Source organism: Schistocerca piceifrons, chromosome X (assembly GCF_021461385.2).
Source record: "Schistocerca piceifrons isolate TAMUIC-IGC-003096 chromosome X, iqSchPice1.1, whole genome shotgun sequence".
Classification (NCBI taxonomy): Eukaryota; Metazoa; Arthropoda; class Insecta; order Orthoptera; family Acrididae; genus Schistocerca; species Schistocerca piceifrons.
The window spans coordinates 532000619-532023693 of record NC_060149.1 but is presented as its reverse complement, the minus strand read 5'-3'; the positions used below and the strand labels follow the sequence as shown (position 1 = coordinate 532023693).

Below are 23075 nucleotides of genomic sequence, written 5' to 3'. Positions count from 1 at the left end.
ACCTAGTCTGAAAATCTTTGTCAGTCCAAGCATTAAACATGATTATAATATCTATCTATTCTCCACAAAGGCTTTGCATTTTATTTTGAGAAGTCATGGCTTCTGTTCATGGTAAGCAGAAAACACTTTTCCACAAATAATTGTCGAATTTCAGGAATCCACTGCATTAGCTCTATGCTATGAGGCAGTTGCTATTTTGAACTGAAAACCTTGCCATTACTAACCCTTACCCTCTGTGAGGCCCATCTTCATGTGTAAATATGATTATAACATTCCACTAACTACAAGACCATTAAGGAAACTGTAGAAAACTGGCTGAGATGTGAACCATGTGCCTACCAATGACAATTTCAGAATCTCTTCAACATTGTACCACATTGATTGCAATATAGTGCAGAAATAGCTTAGATGTGTCCATAGTCACACTATTACATGTCTGGATGTTCAATAATTTGCAGTTTCTAACAGCCTTCAGGTGAACTATGATTGTTAGTTATCAGTGCAACTGAGAAAATTCGTTTCACAAAAAGATGTGTTATATGACTCCCAGTCTGAGTTGCCACCATTAAGTTTTCATTCACTTTGTATAAATGTTTATATCTAATTATATTACAGGAAGGATTTTGTTGAAAAAATATATAAAAATATCAAATGGAATGTTTCTCTGAAACAATAAATATTTGCCCAACTAATCAGAATAGTTTATTTACAAAATAATTAATTACAATAACAACAGGTCCCAGTCAACTTTAATATCAAGTTGTTTGATTATAAGAAAATCTGATCACAGGAACTGTCCTTTATTCAGTATGAGAAATATGTTAGATATTGCCTTCTGTAGTGATAAACTTCTGTGAACCAACATTTTAAAATAAGCTTGACATTTAAATACAAATGATATCATGATATTTGCGTAAATGGAGGCACTGATCATATATTTCAGATCACCATATCAGCTTAAAATTATAGTGGTAGATACAGAAATGATGAATGAATTGTAATTAACCATTATAAATAATTTCTCACTTACTAAACAAAATTCTTGATCCAAGTTGAACTATAGAAGCTTCATGGGAACAGGCAAATTGTTTTTTATTATCAAGCTGGCACAGCTGAGGTGGCTTGCAGAAAATGAATTTCAAAGCAACTTCATGGGTTACTGTATTTTAGGGTAACACTTTAATTTTTGTGAGCTGTATCACATCAAATAAATCAGTTTAAATTATATCTTCATTCAGAAAGAATTTGGTCATGTTGGAAATACAGTTTTGAAGCATATTTCAATGTGATCAACAGAAGTTTGGTCCATGAATTTAAAGTGCATTCACATAAAAAAAATTTAATTTGTGTTACTCTAATATAAAGTCTTCTATATATACTTTCTGGCAAGAGCATGTCTCTTGCAGCAAAAACTGATGGCAATATTGTAGAAAAATTTTTTTCTTCATAATATACATTTAATTTTGCCTACAAAATCATTTGCTTTCTTTTAATCTGGAAGACGTTACAGTATTTATCACAATTCTACAGAACATAGGAGTTCTGAAATATATTTCCATTAATACCTTCCACAGAAGCTGTTAACCAATTTTAGTACTATGGTATACAAGTATTTTCCACTTTTATTATAGTTTCATGTTACATATCTTTAACTGAAACTTCCTGCTATGGGTATCATCAGTTTTATCAAGAACTAATCACATAAAGTCTAACATTCTTTGGTCTTGACGAGCATAATTTTAAGAAAAACATAAATATGTACATGTAGTATTGTATGCACTCAAAAATGAATTTACACTGTATTTTAAACCGGTTATGATGATTTTGTATAACATTCTCATCTATTTATCTTTTTATTACATAGCAGTTTATTTACATGGATGCACTCTACAATCTGTACAGTTTTGAACAATGATGAATACAGGTATTCTTTGGGACTAGTACAGCCATTACTCATACCTTAATTACTTTCCTTATGATATAAAACTATTCACTGTTATTTGATACAATATGAAAAAATATTTAAACTTCCGTTTGCACAAATGCCGTATCTGATAATTTTTTGTTGTTGTTGCAAGAACTAACTGAAACTTTTGCATTTTGTTGCATCTCAACTATAAAATGGGAAACCTGTTTTTATGTTAACAAGCATTTGTTAGAAACAACAACAAATTGTTTCAGATTTTCCTAGCATACTGTGTATGTCAATTGACTAATTGCGTGTGAAGTTGACCTATATTTGGCTAAAATGAAAAACAATTACACTTTGACATTAATCATACTTAGTTTCACATGAAGGCCAATGACAAGTGATTTCTGTTTAACATAATGCCTACACGAAATGAATGACAACTGTGATCAGTACTTACACACCTCTCCAAGTGGCTGGAAGATCTGTATATGATTTCAGTATTTCTCTTCTGTTAGGATGTGCATGAAAGTAGCATACAATGAGCAGTAATTATGTTTGAAATAATAATGAGAAAACCACACGCAAGAGTTTCATGATCCTATAGACATTATGTTCACTTCAATGTATCATTCTTTTTTAATTTAGGTTCATATTGGCATCTTTAACATAAGTGCTAATGGAATATAAAATATACATAACAAAATATGAAATAACAATCACTCACTTTGTAATGAAGATGCTGAACAGGAGATAGGCACACGAGAATGATACGTAGAAGTGTACAAGTTCAATAGCTGATATATAAATTTCAGTTTCTTTTCCATGCTATTACTCTCTGCTCAACATATCCACCATATGATTGCTTCAGACTCATTTCATTAGTTTTATTCCATCAACAACTTTTAGTTACTGTAGAAAACACAAATATAATTTGAAAATAACAGAGAAATTTGAAATATTAGTACTAAACTGTGATAGATGCATTGTATATGTTCTTTAAAATTATAGGGCTAAAACACTGAATGCTGAACTTTCAGAAGCAAATGTTTCTTTCATGTGAATCAGGCCAACAACACAGAAAAGTGATGAAAGAAATTGTACACTCAAGCCTAAGTTGCCAGATATTATGTCAAGAGGTTGAAATTAAGATAAGAGAGTAATTAAGTATGTAACATGTGAAATTCAAAAGAAAAAGTACACATTCACAGGATGTTAGTACATCACAATGTAAGAATAAGCTAAAAACTGAAAATTAAGATCTTGTCTCTGGAACTCTACTGAACTGGGTTCCATTCAAGGTACCTCTTTTGACAAAGAGGTTTCTATTCTTTCTTTTTACATCTGTACCATTTTCCCCCTATTTTCACATCGTCCATTTAGCCGTAGCTAAAACATAGTGTTCTGAAAGCCCATTAATCAGTGTCAAGTTTCCACATTTTAATGATGGCTACTTCATATACTTCAAATATAAAGGCCAAAACAACTTCCAGAAAGGTGTGAAAATGTGAGCCTGATAGACAGGCTTTTAACTAATTTTCTAACAATATAATAATTTCATTAAATCTGAGATCTGTGTCTGAATACTTCACTGTAATTCCACAGTTTCTGGGAAAAGTAAACAACTTATGACTGAGACATACAATATAGTTTATCTTCACAATAACTCACTACAACAGATTTCCAAGATACAGTCTACTAATTATTTTAATTGGCACACACACACACACTTTCTTATCATTACAAAAATACATTTGAAGAAAATTTCATCTTTTGGGCCACTCAGTTGTAACCATTTTAAAAATGCTGATTACAGTGGAACACAGCATTGGATTTGAAGGTTCACATTTTGTTATTTTATAAGTAACAGTCATTGTAACTGAAAAGAGTTGCTCGTGTCTTCATTTAACAACCTTTCTGCCTCTTTAAGAAGAAACCTGTAGAGCTATGGATCACAGGCATGTTACCAAAGTTTTATCTGTAGTTTATCACACAATTATCCAACGGCAAACGACAATATACACTACGCACACATCGGTTAGCCAGTATTAGGCAGCACTATTAAAAGTTTTGACTGCTTTGACAGTTTCTGCACAATTTCCACTATAAAATAGCCCACCTCAGTCGAGGACCTCTGCTAATATCACAACCACAAGTTGACAGTTTGCAGAGAGATTGTGCTTTTGACACACTGAAATAGTTCCATTTCTTAGCTCAGACCAAAAAGTTTTTTTTTAAATTTCTTTTCTAAAGTATAAAAGAATTGAAAGTTATTCCACTGACACTTGTATTAACAGTCAGTTTCTTATACACCACCTTTTCACATTCTGAGGTACACTACCACAGTGCATAAGAATATTACTTCAAAGTTTCATTTAGTGAAGCGAATATTAGCACCGATATTTCAACAGGTGGCAAGACGTCTGCTACAATGGCGTCACACGACATATCTAGTATTTCTGCAGGATCCGGCCAGTATAGCTACCCGTACTTAGGCCAGAAGTATCTAGCGATACATTCTTCCAGGGCCGTACCGGGGAGAAAAAAGCTCGGCCAGTGCCGAGGATTCGGGCAGAGTGGGGTGACAAAAGACCATCGTAAAAATAAGGAGCAAACAAGTTTCTCATGATTAAGCATTAGGTTGGTATCATTTGCTGAGCAAATAAGAGTCGAGGATATGTACTTTTGCAGCCAATTAATTAATTATGAGGGTTGCCTGTTGTTGTGTTTATGGATGATAAGTGATGCAGTGAACTATGGCGGTGGTGGAGGTGGTTGGAGGGGGGGGGGGGGCTCTGAGCTGGCAACACCGCATTGCAAAAAAGAGTAATTTTTCAGGAGAATCATAAAGGAGACAAGAAGTGTGAGGTGCGGGGAGCAGGGGTTTGTATGGGGGGGGGGGGGGGGGGAGTGGTGCAATCCGGCCGTGGCATACCAGCCAGGGCCACGAGATCTCATCAGTACAGTCCTGCACTTTCCAAAATGTTACTCACATACAAAAATAGTGACAGTCTAAATGATAATTTGCTTTACTTTTATAGGTGGTAAACAGTTTCAGTTGCCGTAACCATCTTCTGTCCACAATTACGAAAATACAAACACAAATGACGGTTATGATAACTGCAACTGGTCACCAGAAAACAGAAGTAAAAGAAATTGCGCTTTAGACTGTTACTATTCGTTCTCGCACAGATCGAACCTCACAGAAGCCGAAGCTTCTTATCGACGTACATTCGAGACGTAACGGAGAACCTCCGACGCCACACTCCGACGATTTCTGCACGTCCACACCTGACGACAAAAATAAGATACTCCATTTAGCAGACGAAGGTGCTTCTGTGACGGTCACAGTTGGCAGTTGTGAGGAAACACGTCATCAGAGAGCATTAGGGTACAGTGAGGATGGAGAATCGCAGTCTCACTCGTCGGAAACCTGAAGTGTCGAATGGCGTAGCTCCTCTCTTGACGCGGAGCGGTTCTACGTTCCGTCTGGCGCACTAGCGAGATCTGGCCGCAAGTCGTCCCGTTCCCGACCGTCTGGGGCCGAAGGTGCGTTTGGGGAAGAGGTGCGGCGCGTGAGAGGCGCCACCGTCAGCCGCGGAGTCGAGGCGCGCCGACGCCGGCGACGGGTCGGCCTCTCGCGGAGCGGCTGGGTCTTCACTGCCATTCCCGGGCAGCGTCAGTGCGACCGCCGGCGGCGGCTTCAACGTCGCGCGCCAGTCAGCGGACGTACTCGTTGGCCAGCTGGTACTGCTGCGTGTCGACGATGACGCTGGTGTAGCCGGGCTGCGCCAGCGCCGCCTGCTGCTGGTGGTGATGGTGGTGGTGGTGGTGGTGGTGGTGGTAGGGCTGGCCGGCGCCCTGCTGGCCTTCGCCGAAGCTGCAGGCGAGGCCGAACTGCGGCTGCTGGGGCGCGGCGGGCCCGTGCAGCGGCATGCAGAAGGCCGGCGGCTGCACGTCGCTCTCCGAGCTGCTGCAGCTGCTGGACGACGAGCTGAACGGCCGCTGCTGCGGCTGCACCAGGCCCAGCTGCGGGGGCGTGCCGGCCGCGGGGACGGAGGCGGGCGCCGCCGCCGGCTCGGCGTACGGGTAGAACAGCTCGGAGTAGAAGGCGGGCTCCTCGTAGCCGCCGGCCGCGGGGTACTGCGGGGGCGGCCCCACGTAGTCGGCCGCGTAGCCGGCGAGCGCGCCGCTCGACGAGTCGCTGTAGTCGTCGTCGGGCGTGGGCGCGGCAGCCGGCGCCGCCAGCGGCCGGAACTTGGCCTGCCGCACGGGCGAGCGCGCCTTGGCCGGCGGGCCCTCAGACCCCAGCTCCTCGCGGCCCGCGATCTGCTCCACGTTCAGCACCAGCTCCTTCGCCTCCTGCTCGCTGCAAACCACAACACACTGTAAGCTCCCCAAACAAAACAAAAAAAAAATGGCCCTGGGCACTATGGGACTTAACTTCTGAGGTCATCAGTCCCCTAGAACGTAGAACTACTTAACTAACCTAAGGACATGACATACATACATGCCCGAGGCAGGATTCGAACCTGCGATCGTAGCAGTCGCGCGGTTCCAGACTGTAGCGCCTAGAACCGCTCGGCCACTCCGGCCGGCTCCCCAAACCGGGAGGCGCTCTTCTAACCGGGCGCAGCAACCTGAGTACAAAGTTTAGAGAAACAACTTTACGCGACGGATCTAGGAATACACACTATCTGTTCAGAAGTAGCCGAGCGTCCTTATGTAACGCGGAATTGACCACATGATGTTCAAATGGTTCAAATGGTTCTGAGCACTATGGGACTTAACTTCTGAGGTCATCAGCCCCTTGGAACTTAAAGATACTTAAACCTAACTAACCTAAGAACATCACACACATCCATGCCCGAGGCAGGATTCTAACCTGCGACCGTAGCGGTCGCGCATTTCCAGACTGTAGCGCCTAGAATCGCTCGGCCACTCCGGCCGGCGACCACAAGATGTCAACAGGGGCGGACTCTCTGCTATAAAAGTAGGCGGACAGTATTATTAATAGAGAAGCAGTAGCGGCAGAATGTGTCGATCAGAAGAGCCTACTGACTTCGAAAATGGACTGGTCACGGAAAGTCAGCTGAGTAACAAACCCATCAAAGAAATTTCGACCCTTCTAAAGTTGCCCTAGTCGACTGTTACTCATGTCATTGTGAAGTGGAAACGCGAAAGAACAACCACAACCAAACACAGACGAGGCAGACCTCGTGTACTGACGGAAAGGGACTGTCGAGCACTGCGAATGTGGCTCTAAAACACTGCACGAATCCAGAGGAAGGAATCACTCCCGAGTTCCAAAGCTACCACGAGTTGAGCTACCACAATGACTGCGCGTGGGGAGTTAAAAAAAAAAAAAGGGATATAATGGTCGAGCAGCTTCTCATAAGTCGCACATATGTGTAGTCAGTGTTTAGCGATGCTTGAGCTGGTGTAGAGAGCAATGCCACTTAACAAAATGTTCAAATGTGTGTGAAATCTTATGGGACTTAACTGATAAGGTCATCAGTCCCTAAGCTTACACACTACTTAAACTAAACTATCCTAAGGACAAACACACACACCCATGCCCGAGGGAGGACTCGAACCTCCGCCGGGACCAGCCGCACAGTCCATGACTTCAGCGCCTGAGACCTCTCGGCTAATCCAGCGCGGCAATGCCACTTAACAGTGGATCGCTGGAAACGACTGACTTGGAGTCATGAATTACACCATTCCCTGTGGCAATCCGATGGGACGATTTGGGTTTGACGAATGCCTGAAGAACGTTACATGCCATCAAGTACTGAGCCAGCAGTGAAGTACAGAACGGGTGGTGTTCCGGTAATGGTGTGTTTTTCGTGAGTAGGGTGGGTCCCCTTATTGCACTTAAGAAACCGCTAAATGCGAGACGATATATAAACATGTTTTACAACATTGTGTTTTGCTTACACTAGGACAGTTCAGAGACCATGACTATTTGTATTAGCATGACAATGCTGCATCTGTCAGGTAATGATCTGCGAGCAATAACATTCCTAAAATGGACTGGCCTGTCCAGGGTCCCAACCCGAACCTAATCGAACGCCTTTAGGATGAGTTACAACGTCTATTTCGCTTTAGATTCCAGCATCCAACATCACTAGCTTTCCGGTTTCGGCTCTTAAGGAAGAATGGGCTCTTAAGGAAGAACAGATATTGACTGAAAGTGTTCCCGATGGAGTTCAAGCCGTCATAATGGCGAAGAGTGGAAACACCTCACATTAATGTCCTCTAATAGGTGTCCGGATACTTTTGATCGGATTGTGTACTAAATATCTGTATGTGTCACTCCCATAAGGATCGCGCAGACAAGATTAGATTAAGTACAGTGCGCTAAGAGGCAGTTAGGCAATAAAAATCCACGCGTCCCATACGTGACTAAAATAGGAATAACTACTAAGATGAGAAGTACTCTAGGCCATATGAACACCAGATGGGCTCAAATAACCTTTTAGGACTAACTGGAGGTACTTAAAAAATTCCGTTCCACCCTTACTTTCATTTAAGGACTCAATCACATTTGCATAAATAGCATCATAATTAATTATATTATCCTTAATTAATCCTTATCTTCTGGGAGATCCGGATGAGTTGGCACCAGCAAATCCTCTTATCACACTACTTCATATTCAGACTTTTATATTTTTACATATATCAGTTTCCAGATTTCCCAGCTAACTTTCCAAGAATAAAAATTATTATTACTGCCAATTTTTACTTTTATTAATAATGCAAATAATTATTGCTGACCTTGATAGGTAATTACTAATCACTATAATTCTCGTTGCCTCCATTATTTTATCATCATTATTAGTATTACTGTCATTATAATTGCCAATAATTATTTTTTATTAATAGTACAAATTATTATTATTGTGATTATTACGAAATATGTTTATGTGTTATTCCTGGTGAGATGTAAGAGACGGCCTTATGGTCCGAATCTGATGAGGCTAAATGAGGAATAAATAAAGTAGTGGGAAAACTAAGAGTCTCGAAAATGACAAGTAAGTCTAGAAATCGCAAGCTATGGTTAAATGTTTCTCAGATTTCTTGCCGCGTGAGATTTGTTTATAAACTCAAGCTTTCAACGACTTCCACTCTCGCGTTTGTCAGGAGTTAATTGTCGTACCGATGGGCCACGAAGAACTTTCGTATCTGTCCATGACATAGACTGAAGCGCCGAAGAAATTGGTATACGCATGCGTATTCAAATACGGAGATATGTAAACAGGCAGAATACGGCGCTGCAGTCAGCAACGCCCACATACGACAAGTGTCCGGCGCAGTTGTTAGAACGGTTACTGCTGCTACAATGCAGGTTATCACGATTTAATTGAGTTTGAACGTGGTGTATAGTCCGCGCTCGAGCAACGGGACACAGCATCTCCGAGGTAGCGATGAAGTGGGGATTTTCCAGTGCGACCATTTGACGAGTGTACCATGAATATCAGGAATCCGGTAAAACATAAAATTGCCGACATCGCTGCGGCCGCAAAAAGATCCTGCAAGAACGGGACCAACGACGACTGAAGAGAATCGTTTAACCCTTCCACAAATTGCTGCAGATTTCGATGCTGGGCCATCAAGTGTCATCGTGCGAACCATTCAACGAAACATCATCGACATGGGCTTTCGGAGCTGGGGGCCCACTCGTGTACCCTTGATGTGGTCCTTCGAAACATTTTCTTAGCTTAGGGAGTGAAAGATGCTCGGAAAATTTCAAATTCGATGTTCTCCAGCCTTTTTAGAGTTGGATGAAATTTCTTTGTTGGACTAATGTCTGAGCTGTGATAGTCACGTATCATAAATATAAGAAATTACAAATATCCGATTGTCGTGTGGTCTCCTTGTTAGCCAAGCAATCAGCCTGGGCTTACATATCCATTTTCAAATTTCTGTATATGCTACAGTCAAAACGGGTGTCAAAAATTACATGTACTAGTTATGCTCGGCTGCCACAGTACATAGGTATTATTGAACAGTACCTAACAGCGGTGGCCTTGTTGGTTTAGTGGGCTATCAGACACGGGCGAGCACCGCCTCAGATGTGGCGCGGCAGAAGACGTATGGCGCTTGGTGCTACAAGTTTTGTTTCTACGGGTGAACCCGAAACATATCGCACGTAGCTTTCTTCTTTTTCCGGATGAACTGTATTTCCCGCGCACCAGAACCAGCGCAGTCACGTGGGTCCGTGGGCACGCGGTGAAATGTTTATTTCACGATGGTCCTAAAGATGTATTGGGCTTTTGGAACTACCAACAAGAACGTCATTGTAATATTGTACGGAACCCGAAGTATAGGCAATATTTTTCTAATTACTTAGGGAGTGCCCTACGGAATCCTCCACGCAGCTGGATCAACAGGTAGGAGGAGATTCCCACTGACTGAGCTGACGACAACACGACCGGATACCGCTGGTATAACCTACGACATGTGTGAAGACATACCTGGATAATCAAGCGTGAGGAGAGTAGCGGTGCAACATGTACGAAGCACATTTTTCGTTTCCCCATATACATTACCTTTCCGAAATTATTTGTTTCGTTTACTTACTTCACGATGCGGTGTCAGTTACAGCCATTTTAGGTGTAGTATAAAGGAAATAAAAATAAAAAATATAAAAAGAATTATACTAAGAATGTTCCCACTGTTTATTTCGCCTCGCCTCATCACTCCTAATACACTGACTGCGGATTACAACACCCGCTCACTCTGCCCTCCCCGCCCTCATTTCCATGCCTATCTTCCTTGAATAAAAAAAAGAAAAAAGGAAAAAGTGGGTACAGGAACAGACTCTGGCTCTGGAGGTTTCGGGTTCAGTCCCAGTTAGGGGCGGGTATTTTTCCTCGTTCCAGTTCCTTCTGGTCAACTCATCTTGCTATCAAATGAGTACCGAGGATCTTTCCCAGGCGTGCAGGCCGCGATGGCCGAGCGGTTCTAGGCTCTTCAGTCCGGAACCGCGCGACTGCTACGGTCGCAGGTTCGAATCCTGCCTCGGGTATGGATGTGTGTGATGTCCTTCGGTTAGTTAGGTTTAAGTAGTTCTAAGTTCTAGGGGACTGATGACCTCCGATGTTAAGTTCCATGGTGCTCAGAGACATTTGAACCATTTGAACTTTCCCGGGCGTAAAAGGCGGCTTTGGTGATTGGTCCCCCACCCTCCCCATTCTAGTGTCGAAGCGAAGAAACGCCGCACCCTACCTACCATCAGTCGAACAGCCATCTCACTGACTTGCGACACAGACGTAACAGCGAGCAGGTGTCACAGAGATGAAAACAGTAACAATGTACTGCAGCTGCGCGTAGCTATTATTCATTATTATTTACGCTCATATTGATAGTAGCGCATGTCAACCCTCGAAAATGTTTATATAAAACGAAACTAGTTCTGCAACAAAGAAGGGGCCTCAATAAATATTACTCTGTGTGGAATAACTCGCCTTCATTGAGTAAATTTACGGCTGTGGTTGTTACTATAACGAAGAGGTCTCTATTGCCTAAAAATGAACTTTTGAACTGAAGTAAATGTCCTGAAATGAAATGAATATATCGACGAGGAAAATATTAATATAGATGCAGTAACATGAAATGTTTAAACAGGAAAGGGAGAAATGGGGAGATATAGTAGTGCATCAAGTACTCTTTAGTACACCATAAGGTGGATTGCAGAGGGCCTCAAAGCATTCAGTCACGAAAAATGAAGTAAAAACAGAATATAAACTGAGTGGTCAAAATTCAGAGGAAGGATTGCCCCATTTGAAGAAATGCTGTGTACGACGCACGAATATTGCGCCTGCGTGCGGCATAAGACACGAGTATAGAGGCGCTGTCTGAGCAGTTACCGACAGATGCTTTGTGAACAAGGCAGCACATCGCGAGTTAACCAAATTTGGTCGTGGGACGATAAGTGGTGAAAGACACATAGGTCATAGGAAACTGGATATTACACAAGAATTCGGATTTCCGAGGTCAACGGCGTCTAAGGTGGACTTTCAGTCTCGCAGAGACAATGTTTCCACAAGCGGAAACCGCTACTCAGGACTACCACAGAAGTGTTTGACGAACAGACTTGATGTCTCCTCTGCAGAGTTATATGGGGGATCGACGGTCAACTCGGAGTCACGCAGCCGTCGATTTGAATATGGGGCGTCAGCAAACTATATGTACCAGAACTGTACGGAGACTAAAGCACCGCATAGACTTCAGAAGGCGGCGACCGACATCAGATCCGGTTCTTTCCCACGAATTTTGGTAACGCTGTGTGTGAAAGCTCCGCCGTTCTGGGCTCAGGCTGGCCAATCGGAACCGACCGACCGCCGTGTCATCCTCAACTATAGCGGTGTGGCGGGGCGTGGGATCAGCACATTGTTCTCCCGGTGGTTTATAAGCTGAAGTCTGAAATAGGCACTGCATCACTGGCCGTAATCCATGTCTATACCTACATATAAACTGCAGACCACTGTGAAGTGCATGGCAGAGGGCTCTTCCCATAGTACCACGCATTAGGGTTACTTCCCATTGCATTGGCGTATGGAGGGCGGGAAGAATGACTGTTTACATGCCTCTTTGCGCGTGGTAATTAGTTCAGTCTTGTCTTCCCAGTCTGTACGGCAGCAACAGTTTTAGTCGGTTAGTTGGAGCCTGTAGTGGCGCGTACTTACCTGAGCACGTAGTTGACGCTAACGACGCAATGAGGCCGCGAGGATCGGCTATTGTGGACGATCGTGGCGTAGCTCTGCATCCACACCCAGCCACCATCCTTCGTCAGAAACCGGTAGTATTTCGTCGTTACTTGGCCCTTGAACAAAACTGTCAAAACACACATTATTCAAATGCTAGTCGCTACCCACAAGGGACTACATATTTTAGTAATAAAAGCACACGACTAAATTGGCAGTCATAAAATACAGTAACGGTAGGACTTCAGTCAATATTTCTGCTTCATGGAAAGCTGCAGAACAACACGAAACAGTGTTTTGAAACATAGCTGTACTCTGTAAAACGCCATTCATTCTTGAATATACAGGGTGTCCCTGAAATGTCGCGACAAACTGCAAGGGGTTGTAAAGGTTGTCTTGAGGAGTAAATTGAGGATAGAAACCCATGTCCGGAAACGTCATCCAACAACGCTACAGAGCGTCGAAGTTACAGGCGTCGGCGCTTGCCACAAGGCCATCCCCTCCGGCAGCAAACGTGACTTCGTACCCTGACGGACCGTAGGCGGGATGTCTAGGAATCGCAACTGACTGGCACAATCGCCAGTCTAGAATATAGAGCTAACTGCCACGTAGACAAGCCTTGTTTCCTATGAATGCGGTGCTCTGTTGTCTTTCTGGATGACGGTTTCCATCTGCAGTTTATTTTTCTCCCGGAAACCTCCAAAATGTCCACCGTTTTTCGGTATACTGAGGTAGAGTGAAATGCAGATGGAAACCTGTGTCCGATACCGTCATCAGTCACGTCAAAGTAGCATCGCATTCACAAGAGACTAGGCCTTTATACGCAGCACCTAGCTCCATCTTCTCCAGTGGCTATCGTGGTAATCAGTCGTAATCAGTGAATAACAAACAACATTGTGAGACGTTCTGCCTGCGGTCCGTCAACGTAGAAAATCGCGTTTGCTGCCGAAGGGATTACCTAGCGACATGTGCCGGCGCATCTAACTTCGACGCTCTGTAGCGTCGTTGGATTATGTTTCCGGAAACGGGTACCTGTCCTCGATTTGTTCCCCAAGACAACCTCTACAACCTCTCGAAGTTTGTCACAACATTTCTGGGACGCACTGTATAGATAAATGTGAAGTAACTCACATAACAGGCACAAGAAGTAAACAATCATCATGGACCCCAGACGGTAAGTTCTCTCGTGCTTGAAAAATGAAAAATTAATAGTTAGTGGGAGACTTTCTTTCAGCAGCCCGACAGTAGACTACAAAGCGAGATGGCGCAATGATTTAGAGCTGGACGGGCTATCGGTATTTGCGTTCCTCCAAACCTCTTTGCTGCGACTGGCTAGCTAAGTACGTAAATGTCAAAATAGGCAGTAGGCAAACGGTTTCATCTTTTGTCGGACGTGATCTGTTTGTAAGTTGCCTCCTTTTGTAAGATTTGATTGCCTTCAAGTTATATGGTAGTACTTCGAGAAAGGAAGGGGGGTTAACTCTTTCTAGAATAAGACGCGTGTCTACGTGGTCTATCACACCAATCAACGCAAAAGAGGGTAGTGAGTACCACGAATATGACACACGAATTGAGGTGGCAGTCATTAAAACGGCAGGACCTTCTCATGACATTTCAGTCACTAGCTTTTTCCTCAGAGTGTGAAAATATTTTGTTGGCGCCCACCTACATTGGGAGGAAGGATCATCATAATAAAATAAGAGAAATCAGATCTCGCACGGAAAGATTTAAGTGTTCGTTTTTCCCTCGCGCTATTCGAGTGTGGAATGGTAGAGAAGTAGCTTAAAGGTGGTTCGATAAATCCTCTGTCAAGCGCTTAATTGTGAATTACAGAGTAACCATACAACTGTACAAGTCCTAAACTTCTACTGTGCAGACACATCTTTTCCGAGAGGCTTCCCCAGTTCTCTGTTGCTTGAAAGATCCAGTTTTCCGTAAGTTTTTATCCTTGGCTGTACATTTCCAGTTTGCCCGTTTGCGTAGTTTAATACGCAGCGCGCTAGCTTGCGCGACAAGGAGGTATGCCAGATCCGGATCGAAGGGGAAACTGTTACGGCGACCAGTCACAGATGGCTCTAGCGTTCCGCTTCTAACGACCTGTATGTCGACGGGACGTTTAATTTTGACGAGCCCTCCTTCCTTCGAACAGACAGCACGGCCAATTCGGCGCAATAATGGATGCGACTGCGTGCAAGTTCTTGCGAGTGGTCAGGCGGCAGTATTAAATCATTAGCAGGATTCATTAAAGTTGCGCCTGGCCGCTATCGGGCGCGTGTTTGCTCAGGCGGCGGCACCGTATTATGTCATTATCTGATTCACCGGAGGAGACATCCATAAATAGCTTAGTTACACATCCTTGCGCGTGCGCCGCGCCCCCGCCCCCATCCTCCCCTACTAGGGGCACTCTGCCTCTGGATTAACTACTCGTGCTACGACCGGGCTGTAAAAAGAAAATTAAATCACGAGCGCTGTTGGCTTAGGACTACCGTTGGGCCAGCAGCTAATATGGGTGCCTGGCGAGGGGGCGACTCGTACCCCTGCCGACGAGACCCTGCCCTTACGAGCTGCCTTACTGTGTTGTATGGCGGAGGTGTGTGCTGTGGCATACCTGAGCAGCTCGGTACCAGCATTACGCAAATCACGTATTTCAAAGCTAACGTTTCCGTGTAACCCGGGCAGAAATCGATAACGCTGCAACTAGAACCTCCAACAAGTTACTTAGGGAACACCAGGAGATTCGTAGAGGACGTGTGAGTGATGGTGAAGAAGAGTGAACTGGAGTATTCAGTGAAAACAGCGGGAACAGTGACCTATTAAGTACGCTTCACCTTACCAGTATACGACTGATGGTACTGAAAATATATAAACGATACAAACTATATGTCTCAATCTTTAATGGTGTGCTTCCGGGTACTCAGTCGAGCTGTCGTTTCCGTATTATACATGATACTTCGACAGCCGACCCAGACGTTTTCTTCAGGTCCTGCTAGTTGTACTGTGCTCTTTCGTGTATTCGTTGCTTAGGCTTCAACATGAATGCGAACTATTAATTACGTCGGGCCGTTGTTTACATCCGAGTTCGACTCTTGATGCCCACAACGCTTTTTGATGCATTTTTCAGAGTCTGCAACTGAGACTCTAAGGGTATTTAAATTGAGACTATTTTTTAGTGTCATTTCTCTGATTCAGCACTGAACTAAGACGCTAAGTAGAATTTAAACAAAGTACATTAATGTTACTAATTTCCAAATACCATTTTCAATTTAGAAGAAATTTTTCTGTCTGATATCTGTATTTATATAGGTTTAGTGTAAATTTAAAAGCAATGAACATGTTAAAATGCATTTTTTTATAAAAACTAAACGAATTTTGTGACATAACTTGCGTGTATATCAGGAATGACGGCCCACTAATTGAACAGTATGCGAGGTGACACAGTGGGAAGACGGCAGCTCAGATATCCCTCCAACCATCCAGATTCAGCTATTCCGTGATTTCCTAAAAGCGCTAAGGCAAATGCCGGGTTGCTTCTTTAGAAAGGGCACGGACCATTTTCTTCCCAAGTCTGAGATTATGGCCCGTCTCAATGACCTTGTCGTCAACGGGCGGTTAAAGTAGAACAATCCCTACTTCTAATCGAACAAATTTAAATACTAACAGTATCTTGTTTCAAAACTAATAATTTTTTAAGTTACACTCACTCTTTTCAATATGTTGAAAATCCGAGGAGTAGAAAATACCTACAGTTCCTATTCGATACAACATCAGCATCGATCGTACTCAGATATTTCTCCAAAAGTCGATGTATCGATACTTATGATAATTTTGCCTACTTTTCATTCGACCTCAGAATTAACTTTCCCAGCCTATCACGAGGGCTATTTTTTTCTCAGTCTCCGATCAGTCATGAAATGGAAACCACAGAGAAAATTAAAAATGTTTTACTTGCAACATTTAGCTACTTCTGTACGCAGTCCTACCGTGCTACCAATTTTCCAATACCCTCGTCATAGGAGGCAGCCGCCTGTGATTTCCAGCAGTTCCCCACGGTGGCGTGCAGTTCATTGCCTGTGCCAGAATACTTTTCTCATAGCCAGAGGTTCATGTGAGCAAAGAGATTAAAATCAGTGGGAGCCAAGTAGGAGCGTCTTCGTTTCACCTGCAGTATATGGTCGAGAATTGTCATGAGGAAGGAAATGCATGAAATTTACGTTATGTTGGCTGCATGAAATCTGGCGAAATCTCTCAGCAGGCACTTCACACTTGGTGGGAAACATTATTTCCTCGGCAGTTTTACGTGTTCACTGCGCGCTCAGAATTGAACAGTGCGACGTGACAAGTTATATGGACATACTAGAGAATATTATCCCACACTGCGCAAAGCTTCACCGGGTTTTCACTGCGGTTTTAATTTCGCAACCCATCGGAGGGCCTGCCTTTTGTAATATGCAGGGAACCATCATAAATGGCGCTGACTTCAGTTTAATTATTGTGTTTGAAAAAAAAAGTGTCATTTCTGTTCGTCCCACTGCGTATTTTCTTCAGTTTCCTTCTGTACTCTACTACAGAAGTCCTTTTTGTGTATAGTCCAAGTTTCATCGAGCTATAATGTTTGGCAGTGGAAAAAGAAGGAAAACTAGATTTTAACTTCCCGTCGACGATGACGTAATGGCAGCTGGAACACAAGCTCGGATGAGAGTAAGAAAGGAAGAGCTCAGTAGTGTTATTTTCAGAGGAACCTTTCTGGAATTAACTTTAAGCGATTTAAGGGAATGGAGTAGCTACGGATTTGAACCGCAGCCCTCCAAAATGCGAGTCAGGTGTCTTTATTACCGCAGTATCGTGCTCTTAGTGGTGCTCAACTATTTAATAGCTATCTTTCTGCCATTTATAGATTGCGGTAACAGTTTATAACCACAGATTCGGCAGCCAGAAAATTCATCGGAGGACGACCAAAAGCTGTGACGCGAGTCGATGATACTGTTGCGCAGTACCGCCACAACCCCATCTCTGGTGTTCCAGTGGAGGACAGAAGCAGCCTCATAGTCATGGCATTCAGAAATGTTTAGGTCAGTGGACGGAACAAATACAGACGTATGCGAAGTCGAAGCAGTCCTACTTTGAAGTCAGCCACTACTAATTATACGTACTTACTGACTGACAGCATTAAAAATCCTCTGTAAATCAGATCAATCAGTTTATGGGCACAGTTCCCACAGAAGTAAGGAGAGGAAAGGCTCCAGAAGCTGAAAAACAAAAGCAAGAGACAGGTTCCAGACACTATATGTATGGACATATTTCTCAGCTGCTGAGACTGAAATCAAGAACGAGCTTTTTACTATCAACCAAATCTATCTTTTTATCACATAATAAACGCCGAGTAGAACTACGACGAAACTCGTCTCCAATAGCCCATGGCAAAACTCGAAAGAAGAGTTTTCTGGGGGGTTTAGAATTCACTTGTACGACTTGGAAAGCCCTTAATCGCGTAAGGACGGGTGTAAAGAAATTGTGAACAAATGGGGCTACATTAGTACTTACGAACGGTGTAGATATGGTGAATTACAGGATCCATCCAACTTGCTAATCTGCAGAGCAATGGATGAACTGTGCACCTTAGAAATCATGGTTACAGCAAAAAACAAGGTTACTCAGATCGATATTTTCTGGACTAATTTTGGAACTTGGACAACTGAAAACGTTGTTGGAGACGATTTTCATCACCGCATGACATGATGTAGTATTATTAGACATGTTTTAATGCGTTGACTCGGTGATGTTAACTAAATTTGTTTTAATACTGTAAATTATAATTTTACTTAAAAATTGTATTGTACCTACTGCGTGAGGTCTTGGACAAGAATAAAGTCAAAAGTATCAGCATAGAATAGAAGGAACCACGGAACGACGAGCAGGACTTTTGAAATGGGAGATGCAAACTGAGGGGCACAGATGCGCTAGGTGCGGCGCACCGCTGCCGTTGAGCCGCGCTCATAGTCTGCTTCCACACTTCAACTATCCGCGTCTCAGCAGTGTACCAACACAGGAAAACTCTTGCTCCGTCACGATATACGAGGGTTATTCGGAAAGTAAGGCCCGATCGGACGCGAAATGGAAAACACAGTGAAAATCAAAAATGATTTATTTGCTACACTTTCCAGTTACTTCTCTACATAGTCGTCGCTCCGATTTACACATATGCCGTAGCGGTGTACCAACTTTGCAAATTTCTCATCATAGAAGGCACCCGCCTGTGTTTTCGACCACTTCTCGACATTGGTCTGCAGATCGTTATGTGTGTCAAAATGTTGTCATCATAGCCAGCGGTTCGTGTGAGCAGACATGAACATCAGAGGGAGCCAAGTCCGTGCTACATGGTGGGTGATCAAACACTTCCCATCGGAAACACTGCAAGAGCGTCCTCATTGCCCCTGTAGTGTGCAGCCGAGAATAGTCACGAAGCCGGCCGTGGTGGCCGTGCGGTTCTAAAATGGTTCAAATGGCTCTGAGCACTATGGGACTCAACTGCTGTGGTCATAAGTCCCCTAGAACTTAGAACTACTTAAACCTAACTAACCTAAGGACACCACACACATCCATGCCCGAGGCAGGATTCGAACCTGCGACCGTAGCGGTCGTGCCGTTCCAGACTGTAGCGCCTTTAACCGCTCGGCCACTCTGGCCGGCGCCGTGCGGTTCTAGGCGCTTCAGTCTGGAACCGCGAGACCGCTACGGTCGCAGGTTCGAATCCTGCCTCGGGCATGGATTTGTGTGATGTCCTTAGGTTAGTTAGGTTTAAGTAGTTCTAAGTTCTAGGGGACTGATGACCTCAGATGTTAAGTCCCATAGTGCTCAGAGCCATTTGAACCATTTGAATAGTCATGAAGAACAAAATTCATAATAGTTACGTTGTGTGGGATGCATGAAATCAGACGAAATCTCTCACAGGCGCTCATGCTTGACGGAAGACACTATCTTCGAGGCATATTTACGTGCTCACTGTGCGTTCGGAACCGAAAAGAGCGATGTGACGCTATCGACGGGCATACTAGAGACGCTGCCCAACACATATGTGCAGATTTTCACTGTCATTTTCATTTTGCGACCTATCGGACCTTACTTTTCGAATAGCCCTCGTAGTCCGTTGAAGTAACGTGTGGAACGAGGCTCTTTTTAAAATGGATTGACCAGAGATGAAAACAAATAAGTGATTGTTATTAGATACAGGCGAGTACTTACGCGTATGGTGTGCGTATCGCATGTGCATCATGTCGCAGCCGTGGATATACTGGTACAACGTCTTCTCGATCAGGTCCTGCGGCTCGTAGCCCGTCAGCTGCGCCACCCTGCAAAATGCACCACCGTGCTCACTCACATCCTTCTTCAAACAAATTCTTGCATATTTCTGCAATTGTTAGCTATCAGTACAAAACTTAAGGATGTACTATGTATGTCAATCTCCTAATGGTAACTAGCGTATTAATAGAGTAACGGAAAAAGAGGAAGTTCTGGGAGAAACTGGAACGTGGTTGGCGTGAATGCGAGTTTCGTGATGTTACACATTCGCTATGCATAGCTTTCTACACTATATTTTTGGGTAAATTCGTAACGTCCAATACTGTCTAGCAAATTTAGAGAAACTGTGTACGAAGAACACTGCGACTTCTATGCTGCCACCAACGTATATCTTGCGTAGGGATAGTGACAAAAAGATAAGACAGATTAGGGCGCGTATAGAGGCATTTAGACACTTATTTTTCACTCACTCAATACGCGAAAGGAAGAGGACAGAAAATTGACAATATAGGTACGACGTACTGCAGGCTATATATGTAGATGTAGATGCAGAAGTATACCGCAGAGATCCCCAGCTAAAATTCGAAATTTCAAGCAGTACGTAAAACTCCGATCCAGCTGCGTGTATTTTATTCCGCCGCAACCGGTCTCAGATCTAGAAATGTCCTTTCAAGTGGTGAGTAAAGAAAATAAAGAAGCGAAATGTTGCAGATATAAGGTTTTTATAACATCCAATTATCTAAAGGCAACATCAGCGTACTTAGTTAAAATAAACTTCTTCAGTACGTCGCGTCATGCAGCTCTCAAACATTGCACAAAAGACTTTTTAAATGTTTAATATCACAGCTGTTATTTATTTACTGGGTGATTAGTTTCGAGCTTTGCCCATCTTCACAAGCTTCCCAATTACAGAGAACAAAATTGTTACGCACATCCGACACATACTCTCATAACAAACTTTGTTTTCGGTAATAGGTAACTTGTGAAAGTTGGCAAAGCCCGAAGCTAGTCAGCCAGTAAACAAATGGCAGCTTTGGCGTCAAACATTTGAAAACCTCTTTTTCCAATTACTTAAAATGAAATACAGTAACGTAAATCAGTGAAGGTCCAGTATTAGAAAACAGTATTCTCGTGGAAACATAATGGGTGACAACTATTGAACTATATAAAATAAAATCGGCATAACTTCTGAACTGTTTGCATTAGGCCGTTCCAACTGCACGGTTGGCCGCAGGGCATGATGGGAATTAGTATGCGCATACGGTTTGGCTCAGCGACGAAGCCCACTTTCATCTGAACGTGTTCGTCAATAAGCAAAATTGGCGCATTTGGGGGACTGAGAATCCGTATTTCGCTATCGAGAAGTCTCTTCAACCTCAAAGGGTGACTATGTGGTGTGCAACGTCTAGTCATGGAATTCTCGGTGCGATATTCCTTGATGGCACGGTGACTACCGAACGGGGCTACATTAACAAGGTGTACTGCAACGACCCCAAAACCATGGTTGAGCTGGAAAAGAGCCATTCAGGAGGTCATCGACAACATCGATGTTCCAGCACTTCAGCGGTTCATCCAGAATTTCGCTATTTGTCTGCGCCACATCATCGCCAATAATGGCAGGCATATCGAACATGCCATAACCTAAATCCGAATATCTGAAGTGATACTTACATGTTGAATAAAATGTGTGCACGGCGTAGTTTGTAACTAACTTACGTTTTTTTTTTTCATATAATTCAATAATTGTCACCCTGTATTAAAAGGCGCTGGCACTCGGAAACAGTTGCGAACATTATTTGTACATATATGCAAAGAACATGTCTTTCCCATGATGATACATTCATGGTGCGCGAGTGTGTGCTGCTGTTTCTAGGAAACTGGACGCTATAATAACCTTATTTCTAATGCGTTTCGCTTGTGTATTCTCTTTAGGCACCGCTCGAAAATGTTCTTCATGGTCTGAGACCGATTGTGGTACGACAAAAGATGAGGAACTGCGGCGTTGTTTTACACATTGCTTTTACATTAGCGGTTGCGACTATCCAAAACGACGCACAAAAGTGTAGATTCATAAAGTTGGCGACCCACCTCTGCATCTTCCAGGTGATATCCCGCGTTGCGGAACTATCATCTCATACGTTGATCTGGCACTAAATATATTTGTATTAATTAACACAGCTCTTGTCCTAGCTAAGGTATTGTCGACAACAAATCGTTTATCTGGCGTTCACATGTTCGCTCCGTAACGTCTCCTTGTGCCACTTCTCTACGTTCAAACACGTAAGATTGTGGTGGTCTTTCTATATGGTGTCATCACTTCGAACGTTGGACGAAATACCGCTGTACTTTACTAGCCATGCAGCCGGCCAGTGTGGCCGTGCGGTTCTAGGCGCTTCAGTTTGGAACCGCGTGACCGCTACGGTCGCAGGTTCGAATCCTGCCTCGGGCATGGATGTGTGTGATGTCCTTAAGTTAGTTAGGGTTAAGTAGTTCTAAGTTCTACGGGACTGATGACCACAGATGTTAAGTCCCATAGTGCTCAGAGCCATATTTACTAGCCATGCCTTTGTTGGAGGCGGCATGTCCTTGCCTTCCTCTGAAATAAGAAGTGTGTTACCAGTCACTCATACGGTGACCTATAGTTTAATGTGGACTCCGCACCACGATTTAGCTTGCCTTTTCTCACATTCACAAATCATCACCAGAGCAATAAGTAACAGAAAACATACTGAAGGTGATCGAAGTGTAAGACCGAGAGCACTGGGTTTGCAAGTGACACTTACACACTAAGCGACCAAGCCACGTCATCATATGCGTATGGTGTCCTATGTCACATCTTAGCTGGCTATTTTATGACATTTAAATCTATGAAACGTAACTCAGCATCGCAGTTTAGTGTCACAGTTCTATACGTTTATACAGGATATTTCACGAGCAGCGGTAAATATTTTGTGAAATGGTAGTAGAGGCTACTCCTATTCCGTCTCAACAGGACGCGAAAGGCCCAACGGTACCGACCGATCGCCGTGCCATCATCAGCGAAAAGCGTTACTGGGTGCGGATATGGAGGGGCATGTGGTGAGCACACCGCCTCCTGGTCGCTGTGTGCTTTCGTGAAAGGAGCCGTTACATATTTATCAAGCAGATCGTCAATTGCC

At 43.5% G+C, this 23075-nt stretch overlaps 1 protein-coding gene across 1 annotated transcript in view; it reads right to left on the bottom strand.

Moving 5' to 3' along the window:
- Positions 1–5629: 5629 nt before the first annotated feature.
- The window catches only part of LOC124722494 (single-minded homolog 1-like), a 135108-nt gene continuing 117662 nt past the window's right edge, over positions 5630–23075 (bottom strand). Inside the window, exons 7-9 of the mRNA XM_047247648.1 lie at positions 19861–19967; positions 12604–12751; positions 5630–6278 (exon numbers count right to left, since the gene is read on the bottom strand). Coding sequence (XP_047103604.1) covers positions 5630–6278; positions 12604–12751; positions 19861–19967 — 904 coding nt within the window. The remainder of the gene's footprint in view (positions 6279–12603; positions 12752–19860; positions 19968–23075) is intronic.